This window comes from Cervus elaphus, chromosome 12 (genome assembly GCF_910594005.1).
Source record: "Cervus elaphus chromosome 12, mCerEla1.1, whole genome shotgun sequence".
In the NCBI taxonomy this organism is placed as follows: Eukaryota; Metazoa; Chordata; class Mammalia; order Artiodactyla; family Cervidae; genus Cervus; species Cervus elaphus.
In genome coordinates, this window is record NC_057826.1 from 47,426,498 (window position 1) to 47,442,977 (window position 16,480).

The 16,480-nt window shown below is 33.9% G+C and overlaps 1 protein-coding gene across 5 annotated transcripts in view; it reads right to left on the reverse strand.

The window, feature by feature from the left end:
- Positions 1-16,480, reverse strand: part of ZNF280D (zinc finger protein 280D) — a 127,646-nt gene that overhangs the window by 26,801 nt on the left and 84,365 nt on the right. For 3 of the 5 annotated variants that reach the window (XM_043918919.1, XM_043918920.1, XM_043918921.1), the window contains 3 exons: positions 14,741-14,803; positions 10,481-10,599; positions 10,294-10,330 (listed from right to left, as the gene is read on the reverse strand). In XM_043918919.1, coding sequence (XP_043774854.1) covers positions 10,294-10,330; positions 10,481-10,599; positions 14,741-14,803 — 219 coding nt within the window. The other 2 variants (XM_043918922.1, XM_043918923.1) reach the window with 2 other exon arrangements.

The following is a 16,480-nucleotide window of genomic DNA, read 5'->3' on the forward strand; positions in this document are numbered from 1 at the left end:
TCTTTGCTATGTAAACCTGCTTTCCCCTTAAAAGTTCAAAATGAAATAAATGTCCCTACTTGGAATTTTTCTGCAGATGACATGACCAATCCAAAGTTACAGGTAAACTACATCATTGTGTTCATTTGAGGTTTCATTCACTATAAACATACCATGAGGTAGAGGGAAGTGTTATAAGGGGGGCAATGCTTGTATTCATTTCTGTCAGACCACATTCTTTTCTTCTAACACCATTTAAAAATCAAAAATTTTATTACTGATTTTTAAAATGTAATCTTTAAAAATACTTATAAGCAAACCAAAAAAGCTGAAAGGAGGTTTACAATAAGCCAGTAGTAAAGTCAACCAGTTCTCAAGACCTTCCACTTACATATTCATACTAACCATCACACAAAGAAAACATCCATTGCACCATTCTGATAGTTCACTCTGAGAGGTGTTAACAGATGTGTGGAAAGGATGATCTAAACATTTATCAGGTTGCACATACATCAGGTACTGTGCTAAGAGCTCCAATCCAAAGTTGTCAAGGAAATGCACTGAAGCGAATGTTAACAGAACTGTGATGTGTTCAAAAGGAGACATCTATATTGTGGCTATACAAAGGACTGAGGCATTATGAAGGGGGAAGATACAAGAAAGCAGTGAAGATACTACAGTGAATGTGGTTTTGCTGCAGGAGCTGAGACTAGCAAAGCAGGAAAAGGCAAGTCAAGGCAGAGCAAAAACCAAGGAATAGAAGACAAGATGACAATGATACAATACAGAGTGACCACATATGACTAGAAGGTAGGGAACAAGAAAGAGCAGTCAATGACACAACTGAAGAGATAGCAAGGACTACTTTAGCAAATGCCTTCAGTGTCACACTAAAGTGTGCTAAGAACTTTATTCTAAGATTAATAAGAAAGTATGATCAGCTTTGTGCATCAGAAAAAGAAAAGGGCAGTATTAGAAGAGGATACGCTCTAGTCAGGGAGCCCAGATAATTGACATTTAATGACTGACAAAAGAACAACAAAGTGGCTAAGCTGTTTGTTTTTTTAAATCAAAACATAGGTTGTAGTTTTTGACTCAAAAAAATGGTTAGGCACATAAAGTTGTCAATGAAAAAGCCACAGAAATTGGGAAGTCACACAGCATCTCAACTGGGCTTCCCTGGGTGGCTGGTAAACAATCTGCCTGCAATGCGGGAGACCTGGATTTGATCCCTGAGTTGGGAAGATCCCCTGGAGAAGGGAATGGCAACCCACTCCAGTACTTTTGCCTGGAGAATTCCCATGGACAGAGGAGCCTGGCAGGCTGCATTCCATGGGATCTCAAAGAGTCAGGCACGACTGAATGACTAAGCATAGCACGGCACAGCACAACTACAAATAGTTTAGTCACTGGCACTCCTAAGGCTTGCTTACTCAGGTATGATCAGGCAAGAAAACTGGAGTGGGTCGTCATTCCCTTCTCTAGCGGATCTTCCTGACCCAGGGATTGAACCTGGGTCTCTGGAATTGCAGGCAGATTTTTTACTGTCTGAACTACCAAAGAATCCAGTCTTACTAAAGAGACTAATTTATGCCTAATTTGTTTGCTGAAATGTCCTACTGTCCATATATCACAGAAATACTACTCTAAAATTGGGAAGCCAGATTTGGATTCTGATCCCAATGTTACAACTGTACCAGTTGTTGCCTACCCTTCTGGGGAAACAAAGGGCCTTCACTTTGAAGCTCAAGCCCATCCGTCTACTCAAGAGTAAACAAGGCAGGAAAGCACATTTGGAACCACAAGCAGAATCAGGGAAGCAACAGGCTATAGTACTTTTTGGTTTAGTCTCTCAAGACCGAGGACCATAATTGAAATTGAGGCTCTTAACAGATATGTGACTTTGGGCAAATGACTTAACCTGTATCTCAACTGTCTCATCCATAAAATTGGGATAAGAAGTGTATATCTCACTAGTTTGTGAGAATTAAACAAATGTAAAAGACATAGTGTATGTACTCAATGTTAGCTATTATTACATCCATGGGTTGAGGTCAGGAATCAATCTTACTGTCTAGAATTTGAGTGTACAGCACAGGCTCTTCAAGTTTTTACCTAATCTTCTATGTTTTGAGATTCTTCTGCCATATTTCCCCCATCCTCAAACAAAATATATTAGGTATTCATTTTCATTGCTCATTCATCAATTTACTCTAGTATGAAATGATCTACCCTTTTCTGAAGACATGGGTATGATCTGGTCACCAGGGAAGATAAGAGCAAAAAATCATTTTAGGTGGACAGAGGAAAGAACCAGGTAAAGACAAAGAATTAAGAGAAACAAAATACTTATATGTAATAACATGAAGCAAAAGATAAGACCATCAGTGGAGGCAGATTCTAATACCTATTTTGGCTATAATTTTACTTCATTTTAAAAAAATTTTATGGTAATATTGAATTAGGCCCTGAATACTTGTAATGCATATACAAAATATCCTCAGAATCAGGAAACTGAATAAATGGTAGTAAACACAGAAACACTGATTGAAATTGGTAGAGTTTGCCCTAAATGAAGGACGACACCAACTCTCATTTATCTTTCCCTTTCAATGGGGCTCCCATCATTTCCTGATTAACAGCTATCACAGGCAGAAGTCTGAAATGCCAGAAACCACTGTTTTGATACACAGCTTCTACTTACTAACTTGCAATTATATACCAGGGGCAAGTATATTGTATCCACTTTGAAAAGGAAACCCAACTTTACAGTTACTAAAGATTTGATTTGAGACAGTAATGAGATAATAACATCCATGGTAGGATAAAATAATCTAAGGGCATGACCCTTTATTATCTCCAATCCCAGTTATATTTCAAAAGTTTAGAGAAAGAAAAAAGCCCAAAAAAAATTGTGTATCTCATAGATGAAATCATTTTTCCTGTTAAACCAAATATATAAAATAAGACACTGACAATTTTGAACATTTAAAATGCCTAGTAACTTGGATTATGATCAGTCAATAATTCCTCCAAGTAAGTTCAGAACTTCACAGGAAAATAATGAATGACCCTTTACAAATTCAATGGAAATAAAGTTAGTAGAAGTAAACATTATTTTTTAGTATATGTGCTGCCGAAGCGAGCACAAGAAGTAAACATTTTTTAACAGATATATTATTTTCAAATATAAAACTTATTTTTAAAAGGGTGCCATTCTGCTTCTAAAAGTACTTTCTGTTTGCATTTATGAAAGTTAATGACACTGGTTTAGCTGACAACAGTATAATAAAATGGTATTTCTCTTTGGAACAAGTCCAGATTCTCTTCTGGTATAGCATTTCACAAAAATCATATAATGTTATATACATATGTGTTAGGGGTTTAACTAGTTATGAAATCAGTTTACTGTGTGGAGATGTGGATTCAGTGTCTCCATTTCCGATCACCTATCCTGCAGTTATTCTGGTGGCACGAACTATATCTTTTTCATGTTTCCAATTCCAGCACTTGACAAAGAATCTTGCACACTGAAAGCCGGGAATCAATGTTTAGTGTCAATGAATATGTGGAATGGTTATCTGTATTATACTATGAAAGAGCCATGCAGTTACCACTGATGTTAAATATAAAGTTTAGTAGCCAGAAATACAAGAGAGAAATTCACAGCTTCAAGGAAAGTCAGCTTTATGTTTTTGTTTTTTCCTAGTACTCTTTATATTAGGGGAATTTAATCAAATATAAAACATTTTAATCTGTAAAACACATTTTACCTCTTTCAAATCTTCAAAACAATCTCATACAGATTATTTACATGATGAATAAACTGAACTTGAACATGAAGTAAGTAACTGGAACATGAAGTGAGACAGCTTGAACTTGAACATGAATTATGTAACTTGAACATGAAGTGAGAGAGCTGGGTTTTAAACTCTGGTATTTTGACTTCAGTCAGTGCCTTTACATTATACTCTGCTTAGAACAAAACTGGAAGTCATTGAGAGAACTAAAACAACTTTGAAAGTCACTTCAAATTGTGGCTTTTAGGACATTTGATTCAGTCAATAAACACACACTTTGGCTAAATAGCCAAGGTTTCCAAGCTCGATTTATTACGGCCTTACTATGGATTCTTATGCTCTGAAGACCGCTGGAGTCTCAACTTTTTGTCAAGAAAACAAATGTTGCAAAATTTAAAACTTTACTTGCAATCTATGTTATAATTAATCAATCCTGGTAGATATATAGAAGAAGATGAAGAAAGGGAAAAATACGATAGGAGATTAACACATAGAAAAGGGCAATTCCATGATTGAGTTACAATGTCACATCTGAGAAAAGTAGGTTTAAAAAAATATTTCAAAGGTCTAGAAAAGGAGCCCCTTTACTACTGATAACTAGCACATTTACACATTTTCATAAACTTAGTAATACCAGGTAAGTAACCAAGATGATTCGAAATGAATGCCTGGCAATAATTAATAAAAGGTTTTCTTTAAAAAAGAGCTTCTATAAGCTCAAAAAAAAAAAAAAAAGCTGTCCTTCTAAGCAGAGAAGTTTACATACTAGTTTTCAACAAGGGTGTTGTTTCATAGTCTTTAGACAGGAAAGGTCAGAAGTACAATCAAATTCTAAAAATTGAGAATTATGTAAAGTGCAATTGAACACTGCAATAAATGCCATCCATCCAGCAGTTTGGAGGAATATATTCCAAGATCCGTGAACTATCAACCCAAATTACAAATAACTGCAGTACAGATGGACTGCTACTGAAACTCTCAGTGATGCGAGTTCACTGATACGCAGTTCCCAGTCTCCTGAAAGCAGTAGTAGTTGTAGGAACACTATTAACAGCAGTAACAGCTGGAGCGGCCGCAGGACCAGCAGTAACTAGAAGTGGTGATAGCAGCAGCAGCAGTAGAGCAACAATGGCACCAACAACATGCATTTATTGAATGATTACTTTTTGTCAGGATAGTGCCAAATGATTTTAATTATTTAAATAATTAATAATTTAATGTCCACAGATTATCTCTATTTCTTATAGCCACCCTGCAAAGACTGTTACATAAATTTCACAAATAAGGAAGATAAAGTGAAGTAATTTTCACAAGGCTACAGAGCTGGTTAGATACACAACTAGGATTTAAACCCAGAACTGCCTTATTTCAAAGCTGTACTACTTTCTCAACACTATACAGAAGTAAGGATAAAGATATTTTTCAGTGTGGAGGATTAAAAACAGTAGGTTCCTAAACTTCAATAAATGATATAGAAAAAGAGAAGCAGAATAGCTTCTCCATGTTTGTAGAGGAAGGTAAGCTCTTCCAGGTGGAAGTACCAAAGTGATTAGAGTGAGGCTTTACAAGGATCTCAAAACCAGAAAGGCAGGCTGAAAATATGAAATGAACTATATAATGTAAAACAGTATAATTTAGGGAAAACTAAGACAGGTGAACCTAGGAGCATTCATATCCATTCCTTAAAAAAAAGCAAGTTTATTGACCTTTAGACACTAAAAATCTAATGTTATAACTAATACATGCTTCAGATGATTGGCTCTTAAGAAATATTTACTGGGTTAGGTACACTTAACATAAATGATTTGTGAAAACGGTATGAGAAGCTAGAATGAAAAGCAGGCTGAAGATTAGGATAATTCTATCGAATAAAATGCAGGCAGAGGTGAAATCATGAAAAGTAGTAAGAATAAGAATATAAATTTACATTTACATAGTGCTGCTTCCTATGTGCCAATCACTTTCTAAATACCATATACATATATTAATTCATTTAATTCCCTCTACAGTTTATGAACAGGTAGTTGTTTATATGCATTTTACAAATGGGGAATGAGGTACAGGAAATCTGTAACCTACCCCAAGTCACACATGTTCTGATAAACAGCAGGGTAGGAACTCCAAACTAGGCAACCAACTGCAGAGCCTGTGCTCACTAAACCACACTGTACCTTTAAGGGTCTGAGAGGGTTTAAAATGAAGCTGGGTTTCAAATCATATAATCTTAGTGTCAAAGAAGACCTCCTGAGGCTGTTTAAATAGGAAGTAAAACTTTACTACATAGGAAACTCCTTAACAGATAATAAAAGGCTGAAAATAAGTCTCAAGAAAAGTAGGTGAGTGGGTAGACTGATAAGCTAAGCATAAAGAGTTACAGAAAGAAGCCAGAAGTAAGTGAGAGATTCTTAAGCTTCTTAGAGTTAAATCATGTAAAGTAACCATACTCTCCAACAAAAAAAATCCCTTACTGTTGTAATCAGAGGCAGAATAAACTATTAACTGGTCTATCTCTGTTACACAGTTAATAGAGATTACAAACATAATAAGGAGGTTATCATTTTTCTGATATAATTTCTAAAAATATGAAAATGTACATTGCTAGTCATGCGAAGAGTTGACTCATTGGAAAAGACCCTGATGCTGGGAGGGAATGGGGGCAGGAGGAGAAAGGGATGACAGAGGATGAGATGGCTGGATGGCCTCACCGACTCAATGGACATGGGTTTGAGTAAACTCCGGGAGTTGGTGATAGACAGGGAGGCCTGGCGTGCTGCGATTCACGGAGTCGCAAAGAGTCGGACACAACTGAGCGACTGAACTGAACTGAGCATCTATTTACAAACTCTTATCTTACAAATGATTCACAACCTAAGTGAAATGTCTAGAAAACCATCTTGGGCAACAACCTACACAGCTGCTTTTTATTTCCCAGTTCATAAAATCTGAAGAACTCCAGATCAGTATTCTACACACTTTTCCAAGGAGATTAAGAAGTTCATAATTATTCAAAGAAAAAAATTCTAAGGTCAAATAAATATTCTCTTAGGGGGCTTCACTGGTAGCTCAGACAGTAAAGAATCTGCCCATAGCACAGGAGACCTGGGTTTGGTCCCTGGGTTGAGAAGATCCCCTGGAGGAGGAATTGGCAACCCACTTCAGTACTACTGCCTGGAGAATTCCATGGACAGAGGAGTCTGGAAGGCTACAGTTCATGGAGTCACAGAGTCAGACACGAATGAGCAACTAACACTTTCACTTCATTTTTTCACTTTAGACATTCACAAGCCACATACAGCATGAAAAACTCCATGTGAAAGAATCAGTTTAACTTTAACTTGCATTGCTTAAATTTATTTGACCATGGAAACTTTCCCGCCAACTTAATAAATTATGGACATTACTTCTACAGTACAGAACTTGGGAAAAACTGACCTAGTTACCTTCTTTAATAGAAGTATAAGAGAACTACTTTTTTTATAAGAGTACATGAAGGAGTTAAATGTGCTAAGGAATAATATGAACATTTAATTTTCTCAAGGTCAAAGAGTCCCTATTTCTGCTAATGGGGATAAGGATACATAGTAGCATTCTAAATTCATCTCATCATAAGAACAAATAACGGAATGTAAGAATAACCAATATTGAACAACAGAATCTCACAACTCTGGAACAATCAGCACTCACATTTTACAAACAGGGTAACTGAGGGTCTCAAAATAGCAATGGACTTACCCTGAGCCAATCTCACTTTATTCAATGGTAAGCAAAAGCACACATGCATGCAAAGGTAATTTCTGATTAGGTGAATAAAACAGTCAGAATAACCTGATAGCAAGGCGGGATTAGGCTCAAGATAAAATTTGTTAGCACAAAATTAAAATTCGACCAACTGCCTATAATAAACATGTTTTTGTACTAACTGCCTAAGGTGTTTTATTTGAACCATTTTTTTTTAATGAAGTTATAGGTGATAGAACTTTAAGAATTTAAACTTGAAGAAAATGAACCTGATATTATAAGATACAGTCCTATGGAAGAACACAAAGCAGTACTCCTACATCATTATACCAAGAATACAATTTCTCATATTTTTTTTAACTATAGCCAAGGTAGAGCAAATATCCATAAATGAAGAAGGAACTTATGTTAAAAATGTAAAGAAGTTGTTTCTGGGCAAAATTTAAAATGTTTTTTAAAAACTGGGTAGAATAGAGGGTGAAATGACAAAACCTCCTAGACACAAATAAGGAAACAAAGACTAGCATTAACCCCAAATCCACCTACCAAGAGATAAGCCATTTTCAGAGCTTTTAAAAAATTATTCATTTACAGTAGAACTTGGTTTGGAAATTTTAAATTAATGGGTTGAAATTTTCTATCATTAATAGCAAGAAGCACATTACATAATAAGTAGTCATCTAAATTGGCTTCAAATCTGTTTCAAAATAAAACTGAAGAAGTTCTGATTTTACAGTAAAAAATATGATTGAGTCACACTTTCAGAGCCTGCCTGACCCCTATGACAAATAAGATCATAAAAGGTACTTTGCGTGTCATTAAAATTCAGTAAACTAGTATAATATAAAGAAATGATCTTTCAGTTGTGCCAGGGGAAAAAAATGCAAGATTCACTAAGTAGATACAGCTCTCAGTGTGCAGACCAAATGATAGGACTTCCATGAAACAATAAAAGCAATGCTCCTATTTATATGATTACATCTATACCTTTTATATGAAATCCTTTATTAGTAAATAATTCCTGAGGCACTTAAACAATATAATTTTTATTAAAAGAAAATAATACCATCAAAACTGTTCATTAGAGCTATAGTCCATGTAAGTAAAATAAACAAAAGTCAAATTTTTGAAATATATTTATGTGGAAATACATTTTATATATGATAGAAACAAATGCATTATTGGCCTCCATAGTTTTTAATGTTAACATTACCAGATGAACTATTAAAATGGCTAAGTAGATATTATGTATTAGATGTACAAATATGTAACTTTAAAACTTGTTTTAAGGTCTGCAAGAAGAGGTGTTGTCAATTCTTTATACCTTAGAATTCACAATTATTAAGACAATTTTAATAATAATAATAATCCTGAAATAAGGAAGAACATATTATAATGTCTAGTGGTCTGAACAACATCCATATTAAATTAAAAAGCTATAAATAAGCAGCTATAGGAAATCTGTAGAGAATTCTAGGGGATATTTTGAAGTTCTTAACAAAACAAAGCAAACACTGAACAACATTTTTAAAGAAAAGAATATAAAAATAGACATCAATAAATTTGGAGAACATAAAACCAATCTATTAAAATTAAAATAATTTTTTAAATAAAAAATTTGTTAATTGATATTGCTGAAAAACTATAAACTTACTCCTGGGTAATATATTTTAAATAACAGTAAAAGCAAGTAAAATTCTGGAACATAATTGTAGAGACCTGTTGTTCCAAGGACATGAAAATAAGCATTTCTTAATATCCAGGTCTTTTGTATTCCTTGGATGTAGTCATGCTACAGGAAGATTAAAGGGCAGCAGCCAAAATGACTAAACTTCAACCAGGACGTTGAAGCACAGATTTTATTTTTTTGGCCAGAAGTGACCCACATGCTTAAGATCATGAGCCAAAGCCCCCAGTGGGAAGCTATGCTCAACTGGTGGGCCTTGAGACCATCACTGGCTATATCAGCATCAGCCTTATGGAAGGCCAGCCATGAAGGAAGGGAGTCTTCCCAAGATCGGATTTCCTGAGACCACAACCTAGAGCAGGCCCCACAGTCAAATTAGTCACATTCCTTGGAAAGAGAGAACAGGCATCAGTTGTGTTCATCGAAGGGGGACACTGTCCAGGTGTACCCTGGACATTTTTTGAAATCTCTGGGCTGCTTCTCCATCTGAAAAATAAGAAAAATAGCACAATGACAGACAACGAATGAGGAAAAGACAATCGTCCGGCCTAAAAACTTAAGATTTATAAGAAATTACGAAAGCAGACAAAACAGACAAAAAGACAGACAGCCATATCTTTTGGAACATATTATTCTGAAGGCAAGTACAGCAGAGAAAAACACAAATTATTTTAAGCAAAGTAAGAAATGACCAAAGCAACAAAAGTTATTTTTGGAGAGAGCCAACTGGAGAAAAAAAGAAAAAATGAATGTTAAGATATGTCAACCTGACACAAAGATAAGGTGGAATAAGAACCTAGTCCCATTTGAAGCTGAAAAGAGCTGAATAATGAGAGCTAATGTCATGAACTTGGCTGCTTAACTGCCTTTGTGTAAGAAAACATCTCAGAACTTTGAACTTAGGAAATTCCAACTTGTCTTGCACCAGGTCACGAGCTCCAAAGAGCAGGAACCTATTTCAACAAGCAGCTTTAAAAAAAAAAAAACAAAATACTTTAATATTTTTCATTTCTATTAATGATACATTTAAAAATGCAGTAGTGCTAAAATCCATCAAAGTAAAATGCACTGAATAAAAATTAAACTTACTCAGAAAGATGTTCAGAAGTTGGGATACAAACAGAAACTGAAATTAGAAGAAAAGTTTTATATTTAAAACAGCATATGAAATATGATGAGTGAGAAAAACGATTTAGTAAAGAGAACATACTGTGGCTGACCAAAAATACTAGAATAAATAGCAAAAATCTGAAGTAACACAATTATATATACGTACCTTTCTCTATTACAACTTGACAAGTATGAGTTTCATGTTGACTTAAGTGTGTAGCCATATTATCTAAGCCAGAAACATCAGTTAGGAAATCACAATTAAGGCACACTAGAGTAATGCCCCTAAAAAAACAAAGCAAATAGTATAAAAGAAAACATTTTTATCTTTTATGAAAACCCACATACCAGTTCAATGAATAGTTTTTCATGATTTGCTCTTTGTGTCATAACTATCATTCCAATTTTTGTTATATAAACCTGATAGAACTGAAATAATTCTTTAGAAAATGGCATGAAAGTGTTTGTCACTCTTCATATTCAAATTATACTACCATTTACTGACAGAAAGTATTTTTGTTTTATAAACTTTTCTCCCTCATACCAGTTACTAATAGCTCAAAAGTCAAGACCTACAATCTAGTCTTGGTTGCACTAACAACATGTGTCACTCTGACAAGTCACAATCTATCTGTGCCTACGTATGTGTTTGTTGCTCAGTTGTGTCCAATCCTTTGCAACCCCATGGACTGTAGCCCGTCAGGATTCTCTGTCCATGGAATGCTCCAGGCAAGAATGAATACTGGAGTAGGTTGCCACTTCCTTCTCTAGGGGTTCTTCCTGACCCAGGGATTGAATCCCAGTTTCCTGCATTAGCAAACATATTTTTTACCATCTAAAACACCAGGGAAGCCCATGCCCGTCTTCAAAACAAAAGTATAGTATATATAAATGTACAATATATATACAAGTCAATATATATTTACTAAGGTTGCATTACACATACTATACTACTAGTATATTGTATTGTGAATATAATGATGACTAAAAAATACAGTCTGTCTCTAGTGGAACATTTATCTAGTGTTTATCTAGGAGAGGAAAAAATTAGAAATGAGGTTCTAAAAATACATCATGTTGTAGATGCTACCATTGCATGCTGTTGCTGTTTAGTTGCTAAGTCATGTCTGACTCTTTGTGACCCCATGGACTATAGCCCACCAAACTTCTCTGTCCATGGAATTTCCCCATCAAGAATACTGGAGTGAGGTTTTCCTATACATTATTTATTTTCACCACAAGCATCCACGGTTGGTATGATTCTCATATAACACTTAATTAACTGAAGGTCTAAGTCACTACTAAAGTTCAAAGTCTGAGTTCTTCAGCATCCAGTAATGTCAACTGGCCCACTTGCTTGAACCTAAACTACTGGTTCCCTTAACAAAACTTCACTGGGTAACATAGTTCTTTTTTTTTTTTCCTTTCTTTTTTTTTTTCATTTATTTTTATTAGTTGGAGGCTAATTAATTTATAATATTGTAATGGTTTTTGCCATATATTGACATGAATCAGCCATGGATTTACATGTGTTCCCCATCCTGATCCCCCCTCCCACCTCCCTCCCCATCCTATCCCTCTGGGTCTTCCCAGTGCACCAGCCCTGAGCACTTGTCTCATGCATCCAACCTGGGCTGGCGATCTGTTTCACACTTGATAATATACGTTTCAATGCTATTCTCTCAGATCATCCCACCCTCGCCTTCTCCCACAGAGTCCGAAAGTCTGTTATATACATCTGTGTCTCTTTTTCTGTCCTGCATATTCTTAAAGGAAATATGCAGTGATTATAAATTTTCAAAAAGGTTAGGAAACAATTCCCATAGTCATCAATACTTAATACTTTTTGTTGAGTTCAGGAATAGTTTTTACAGTTATTGAATCAAACTGTGGAGCATTTGCTATTTGAAGTATTTAAACATAATTTCATATTATAGTATGTAAAATTAAGACTCTAATTTAAAATGTGCTTAAACATTTTAGTTTTAGTTTAAAATATTATTAAGCCTGCAAAAATATGTGAATCTTTCAGAGAACTTAGAAAACCACTGTTTATTATGTTGGTTAGAGTTAAGCACTTGGGAGCTTGTGGATCAAGCATCTGAAGAACTATTTAAAAGAAAATCAAATAAGATTTAACATATAAATGATGTTAAATGTTAAACTGTTTAAAGGTAATTGAAGTACAAATGAAACTAATAAAATTTAGTCTGTTCAGCTTAAATGAACTTTATCAAACTCTTCTATCAGTATAAAGAATACTCATCCTTGAAAACCAAGTAAATTAACACCTATGTAAATCATTCCAAGTAAAGTAATCTCACTCCTCTTTGAAAAAAGTAACCCTCAGTGCACTTATTAAATTTCCTCTTGATTTATTGTAGTTATTTACATTCACCTCTTATCTCCCACCCAATAAAATGCACCTTCTCTGAAGGTTGCTTCCAAGACTTCCTCATTATTACTATTATCTTGACAGAGCCTGCTATATTACAGACCTAATATGTAGTAAATATCTAAAAAATGAATATTCCAATAAAAGAATAATTACAAAAATTACTGTTCTATGTAGTTGTAAATTTATACGTTCCATTCACAGAAATTGGCAAATTTTCAACCTGAGACCTATTCAAGTTGAGAGAAAAACATCCCAGAGCTTTAAAATCATGTAAGTCATTTTTTAAAAACCAAACACACAATGGAGCTTAACAACAGTGAGGCAAAAATCAAACAAAACCTCTTCTGAATGTAATAAAACTCTTCATTCTTATAAGAATTTTTAATATAGGCAACACCTAATATGACTTAATCTACTGCCTTAAAGTTAGTAAATGTTTTAAATTGGCACTAATATATTTTTTAAAACTGAATCAAATTTTCCTCTCCCTATGAACCACTGGTCCAAAATCATTAATGGGACCTATTGCCAAATATAAGTCATTTTAAATATATACATTAATTTATTCAATAAATATCTACCAAGTGCCTAATTACTATCAATGCCTTACATAAATAAAAATCCAAACCACACACATTCTAGCGAGAGGACACAGAAAATAAAGCATACAGTATATGAGATGATGAAAGATAATCCAGAAAAAAATGATCCATAAAGGGAGATAAAACACACTAGGGTAAAGCATAGGAGAGAGGATACAACAGAAGACCCAAAAGCGATAAAGGAGCTAAACATACAGAAGTCTGGGGAAGAGCAAACTAGTCACAGAGAATAGTAAGTATAAAGGCTCTGAGACACAGTATCATTCTCTCTTTCAGATTTTCCACTAACCCAACATATCAAAACAAGTACTGGTTAACCATATCTATATATATTAGCTTGGTACAGCAAAGATACTGATAGTTCAAGTAGCACTGGCTACATAGACAAAATAATAAAGAGCAGTGGGTTCTAAACAATGCAGAAGAATATGAAAAACATGGTGCTCAGTGGATTCTGAATTAAGCATGTGGTAAAACCAATGTTTTTAAAAATATTCACCAACAGTTCTTTCTGCACAGTAAGCAAGTAGCATACTTTCCTTAATCTGAAAAAGTAAAATTTAAAATGACTATGTACTAATTTCAAGAATTTAAGTGGCTTAAGAAATTTACTTCAAAACTGAAAAAATGTCACTTTAGTGCATATTTTAGGCCTCTTTTCACTATTCAAATATTATTGGAAAGCCCTACTTTTTGTTCTCATTTTACAGTGCAAATACATGAAAGCTTCATTTTGACACCACTGGTCACCCCTGAAACAAATTTAGTGACAGAATATAGATTAATCAGGTACTTTGTAAAACAGGCTAGCAGTTCCTCAAAAGTTTGACATAGAGTTACCATATAATCCAGCAATTCTAATCCTATGCATACTAAAGAAAAATGGAAAGACACGTCCAGAAAAAAATGAGTACACAAATGTTCACAACATCAGTATTTATAATGGCTTCAAAGTTAACATAACCTAAATGGATAAACAAACTAAAATATACATATAATAGAATATTATTCAGCAATAAGAAAAAGAAGCACTGATATACACAACAATATATAACTCTTGAAAAGATGCTAAATGGAAGACACAAAGGATCATATATTTTATCATTCCATTTACATGAAATGTCCAGAATAGGCAAATGTATATAGACAGAAAGAAGATTAGCAGTTGCTTAAGGATAAAAGGAGTTGGAAGGAAATAAACATAACCACTAATGGGTACAGAGTGTCTTCCTCAAGTGACAAAAATGAACTAAAATTAACTGTGGTGACTGCACAACCCTGTGAATATACCAAAAACTATTATTGTACAACTTAAACACATGGATTGCATGATATATGAACTGTATCTTGATAAAAATTCTTTATATAGCAGATTTAAGTCATAGAATTTTTCAATAGAAAAAAATTTAAAAGATCAACTAGTTACCTGAGATCTTCTGAATACTTCTTAAAGATACAAAACCTTTTACTTGGACGATTACTATGAAAGCTGAGAGAGACAAAATAGATTTTATTAATTTTACTATATGGTAAGTCATATTAATTTATAGCTATACATCAAGTCTATACTTAAATTTCTAGTTTTGAATAAAATATCATGATATAAGTAATCCTGTTTAATTCAGTATTTTAACATAAATTTATCTATTTTCCAGTGAAATGTATTTTACTAAGCATATTCTCATTTGATCAGTATCACACCTTCACATACTCAACAGTATAAGAAAAAAGTCACATGAAATTCTTTTTTTGTACTGTTAAAAGAGTTGAAAACAATTTAAAATTTTTGCTAATAACATTTTTGCCCATAACATGAATAGTTACCAATAATAATTATTTAGAAAAATCTTTTTCTAACTTAACATGTTTGTGTTGAGGAAGGGGAGAAGAATCCAAATGATCTTGGAAGTAACAATACTTGAGCTAAAGTCCACTGTTTATCATTTGTAAAATCAAGCATTTAGAGAGCTCTTTGCAATTATCAGTAGACTTTAAAACAAAAACAAATTAAAGCAGAACTCTTGAGCTAAAACAATGCCCCCTCTAAGCACAGAACAGAAAACCCCTAACCAAGCTTTGCAGCCAATGATAATAGCTTTCGTTTATATATACTCTTTTAAATCTGATAAGGAAAGCTTTTCTATACTAGAAAACCAGGATTAGCTTAGCACAGTACCACTTAGCACATATAAAACTGTAGTCATAGACTAGTAACATCAGTATCATCTAGGAGCTTATTTAGAAAGGCAAAGTCTATGCCCCACACACACCTACTGAATTAACCTCTGGCAGTGAGGTCCAGGAAGCTGTTTTAACAAGGTTTTCAGTAATTCTTATGCAAGCTAAAGTCTGAAGAGCTGGAGTTTGCAATGATAGATCTAAAGTAGCCAACACACCAGGTCAATTCTCGGTCTCAGAAATAATCATCACAAGCAGAGCATGTATGTATTGGAAAAGAAATACTCTGACAGTTTTAATCCCCAGAAAACATCCTCAGAAGATTTCTAAAAGTCATTTTCTCAATCTAGGGATAATTACTACCATGGAGTTTGTAAATTTAACATAATATGACAAAAATAATTGAATAATATTTTTAGGAAGAGACCATCAGGGAGATTGGGAAACACAGAAATTATACGCAAAAATGTGTTCATACAACTGTTATTTCCTCAGAGGAGTGTGTCCAAGATTTTTTCTAATTACCAGATAATGAACCAAGTAAATTAATTTTTTAAATGAGATTTAAAAGTAACTTTTAGAAGCTTTTCTTCCTTCTCCTCAAACAGACTGCCTTCTTTATTTGGTAAGAGGAAAGGAAAAAGTAACATTTTAGGGTATTTTGATGGCTTCCATTTCTAACTTATACCTTATTAAAATGTTGGTACTTTTAAAATTTTCATTGTCTGAATTCAGTTTTAAGTTCCCAATCTGTACTCTCTATATTTACCACACAAATTTCATTCTTCTAGTTTTGGGTATTATAGGAATGGAAAAGTGAATCTGTAGCTCACAAATAAAGAGAGAAAAAAACTACTGTTCTTCTAGACCTGCATGAAGTTAACAACAATGTGTAAATAATCTAAGAAAGGGGAAAAAAGGTTTAAGATTTTTATCACAATACAGTAAAATAGAACATTTAAATCTAGGTTTTGAAAATTCACCACCT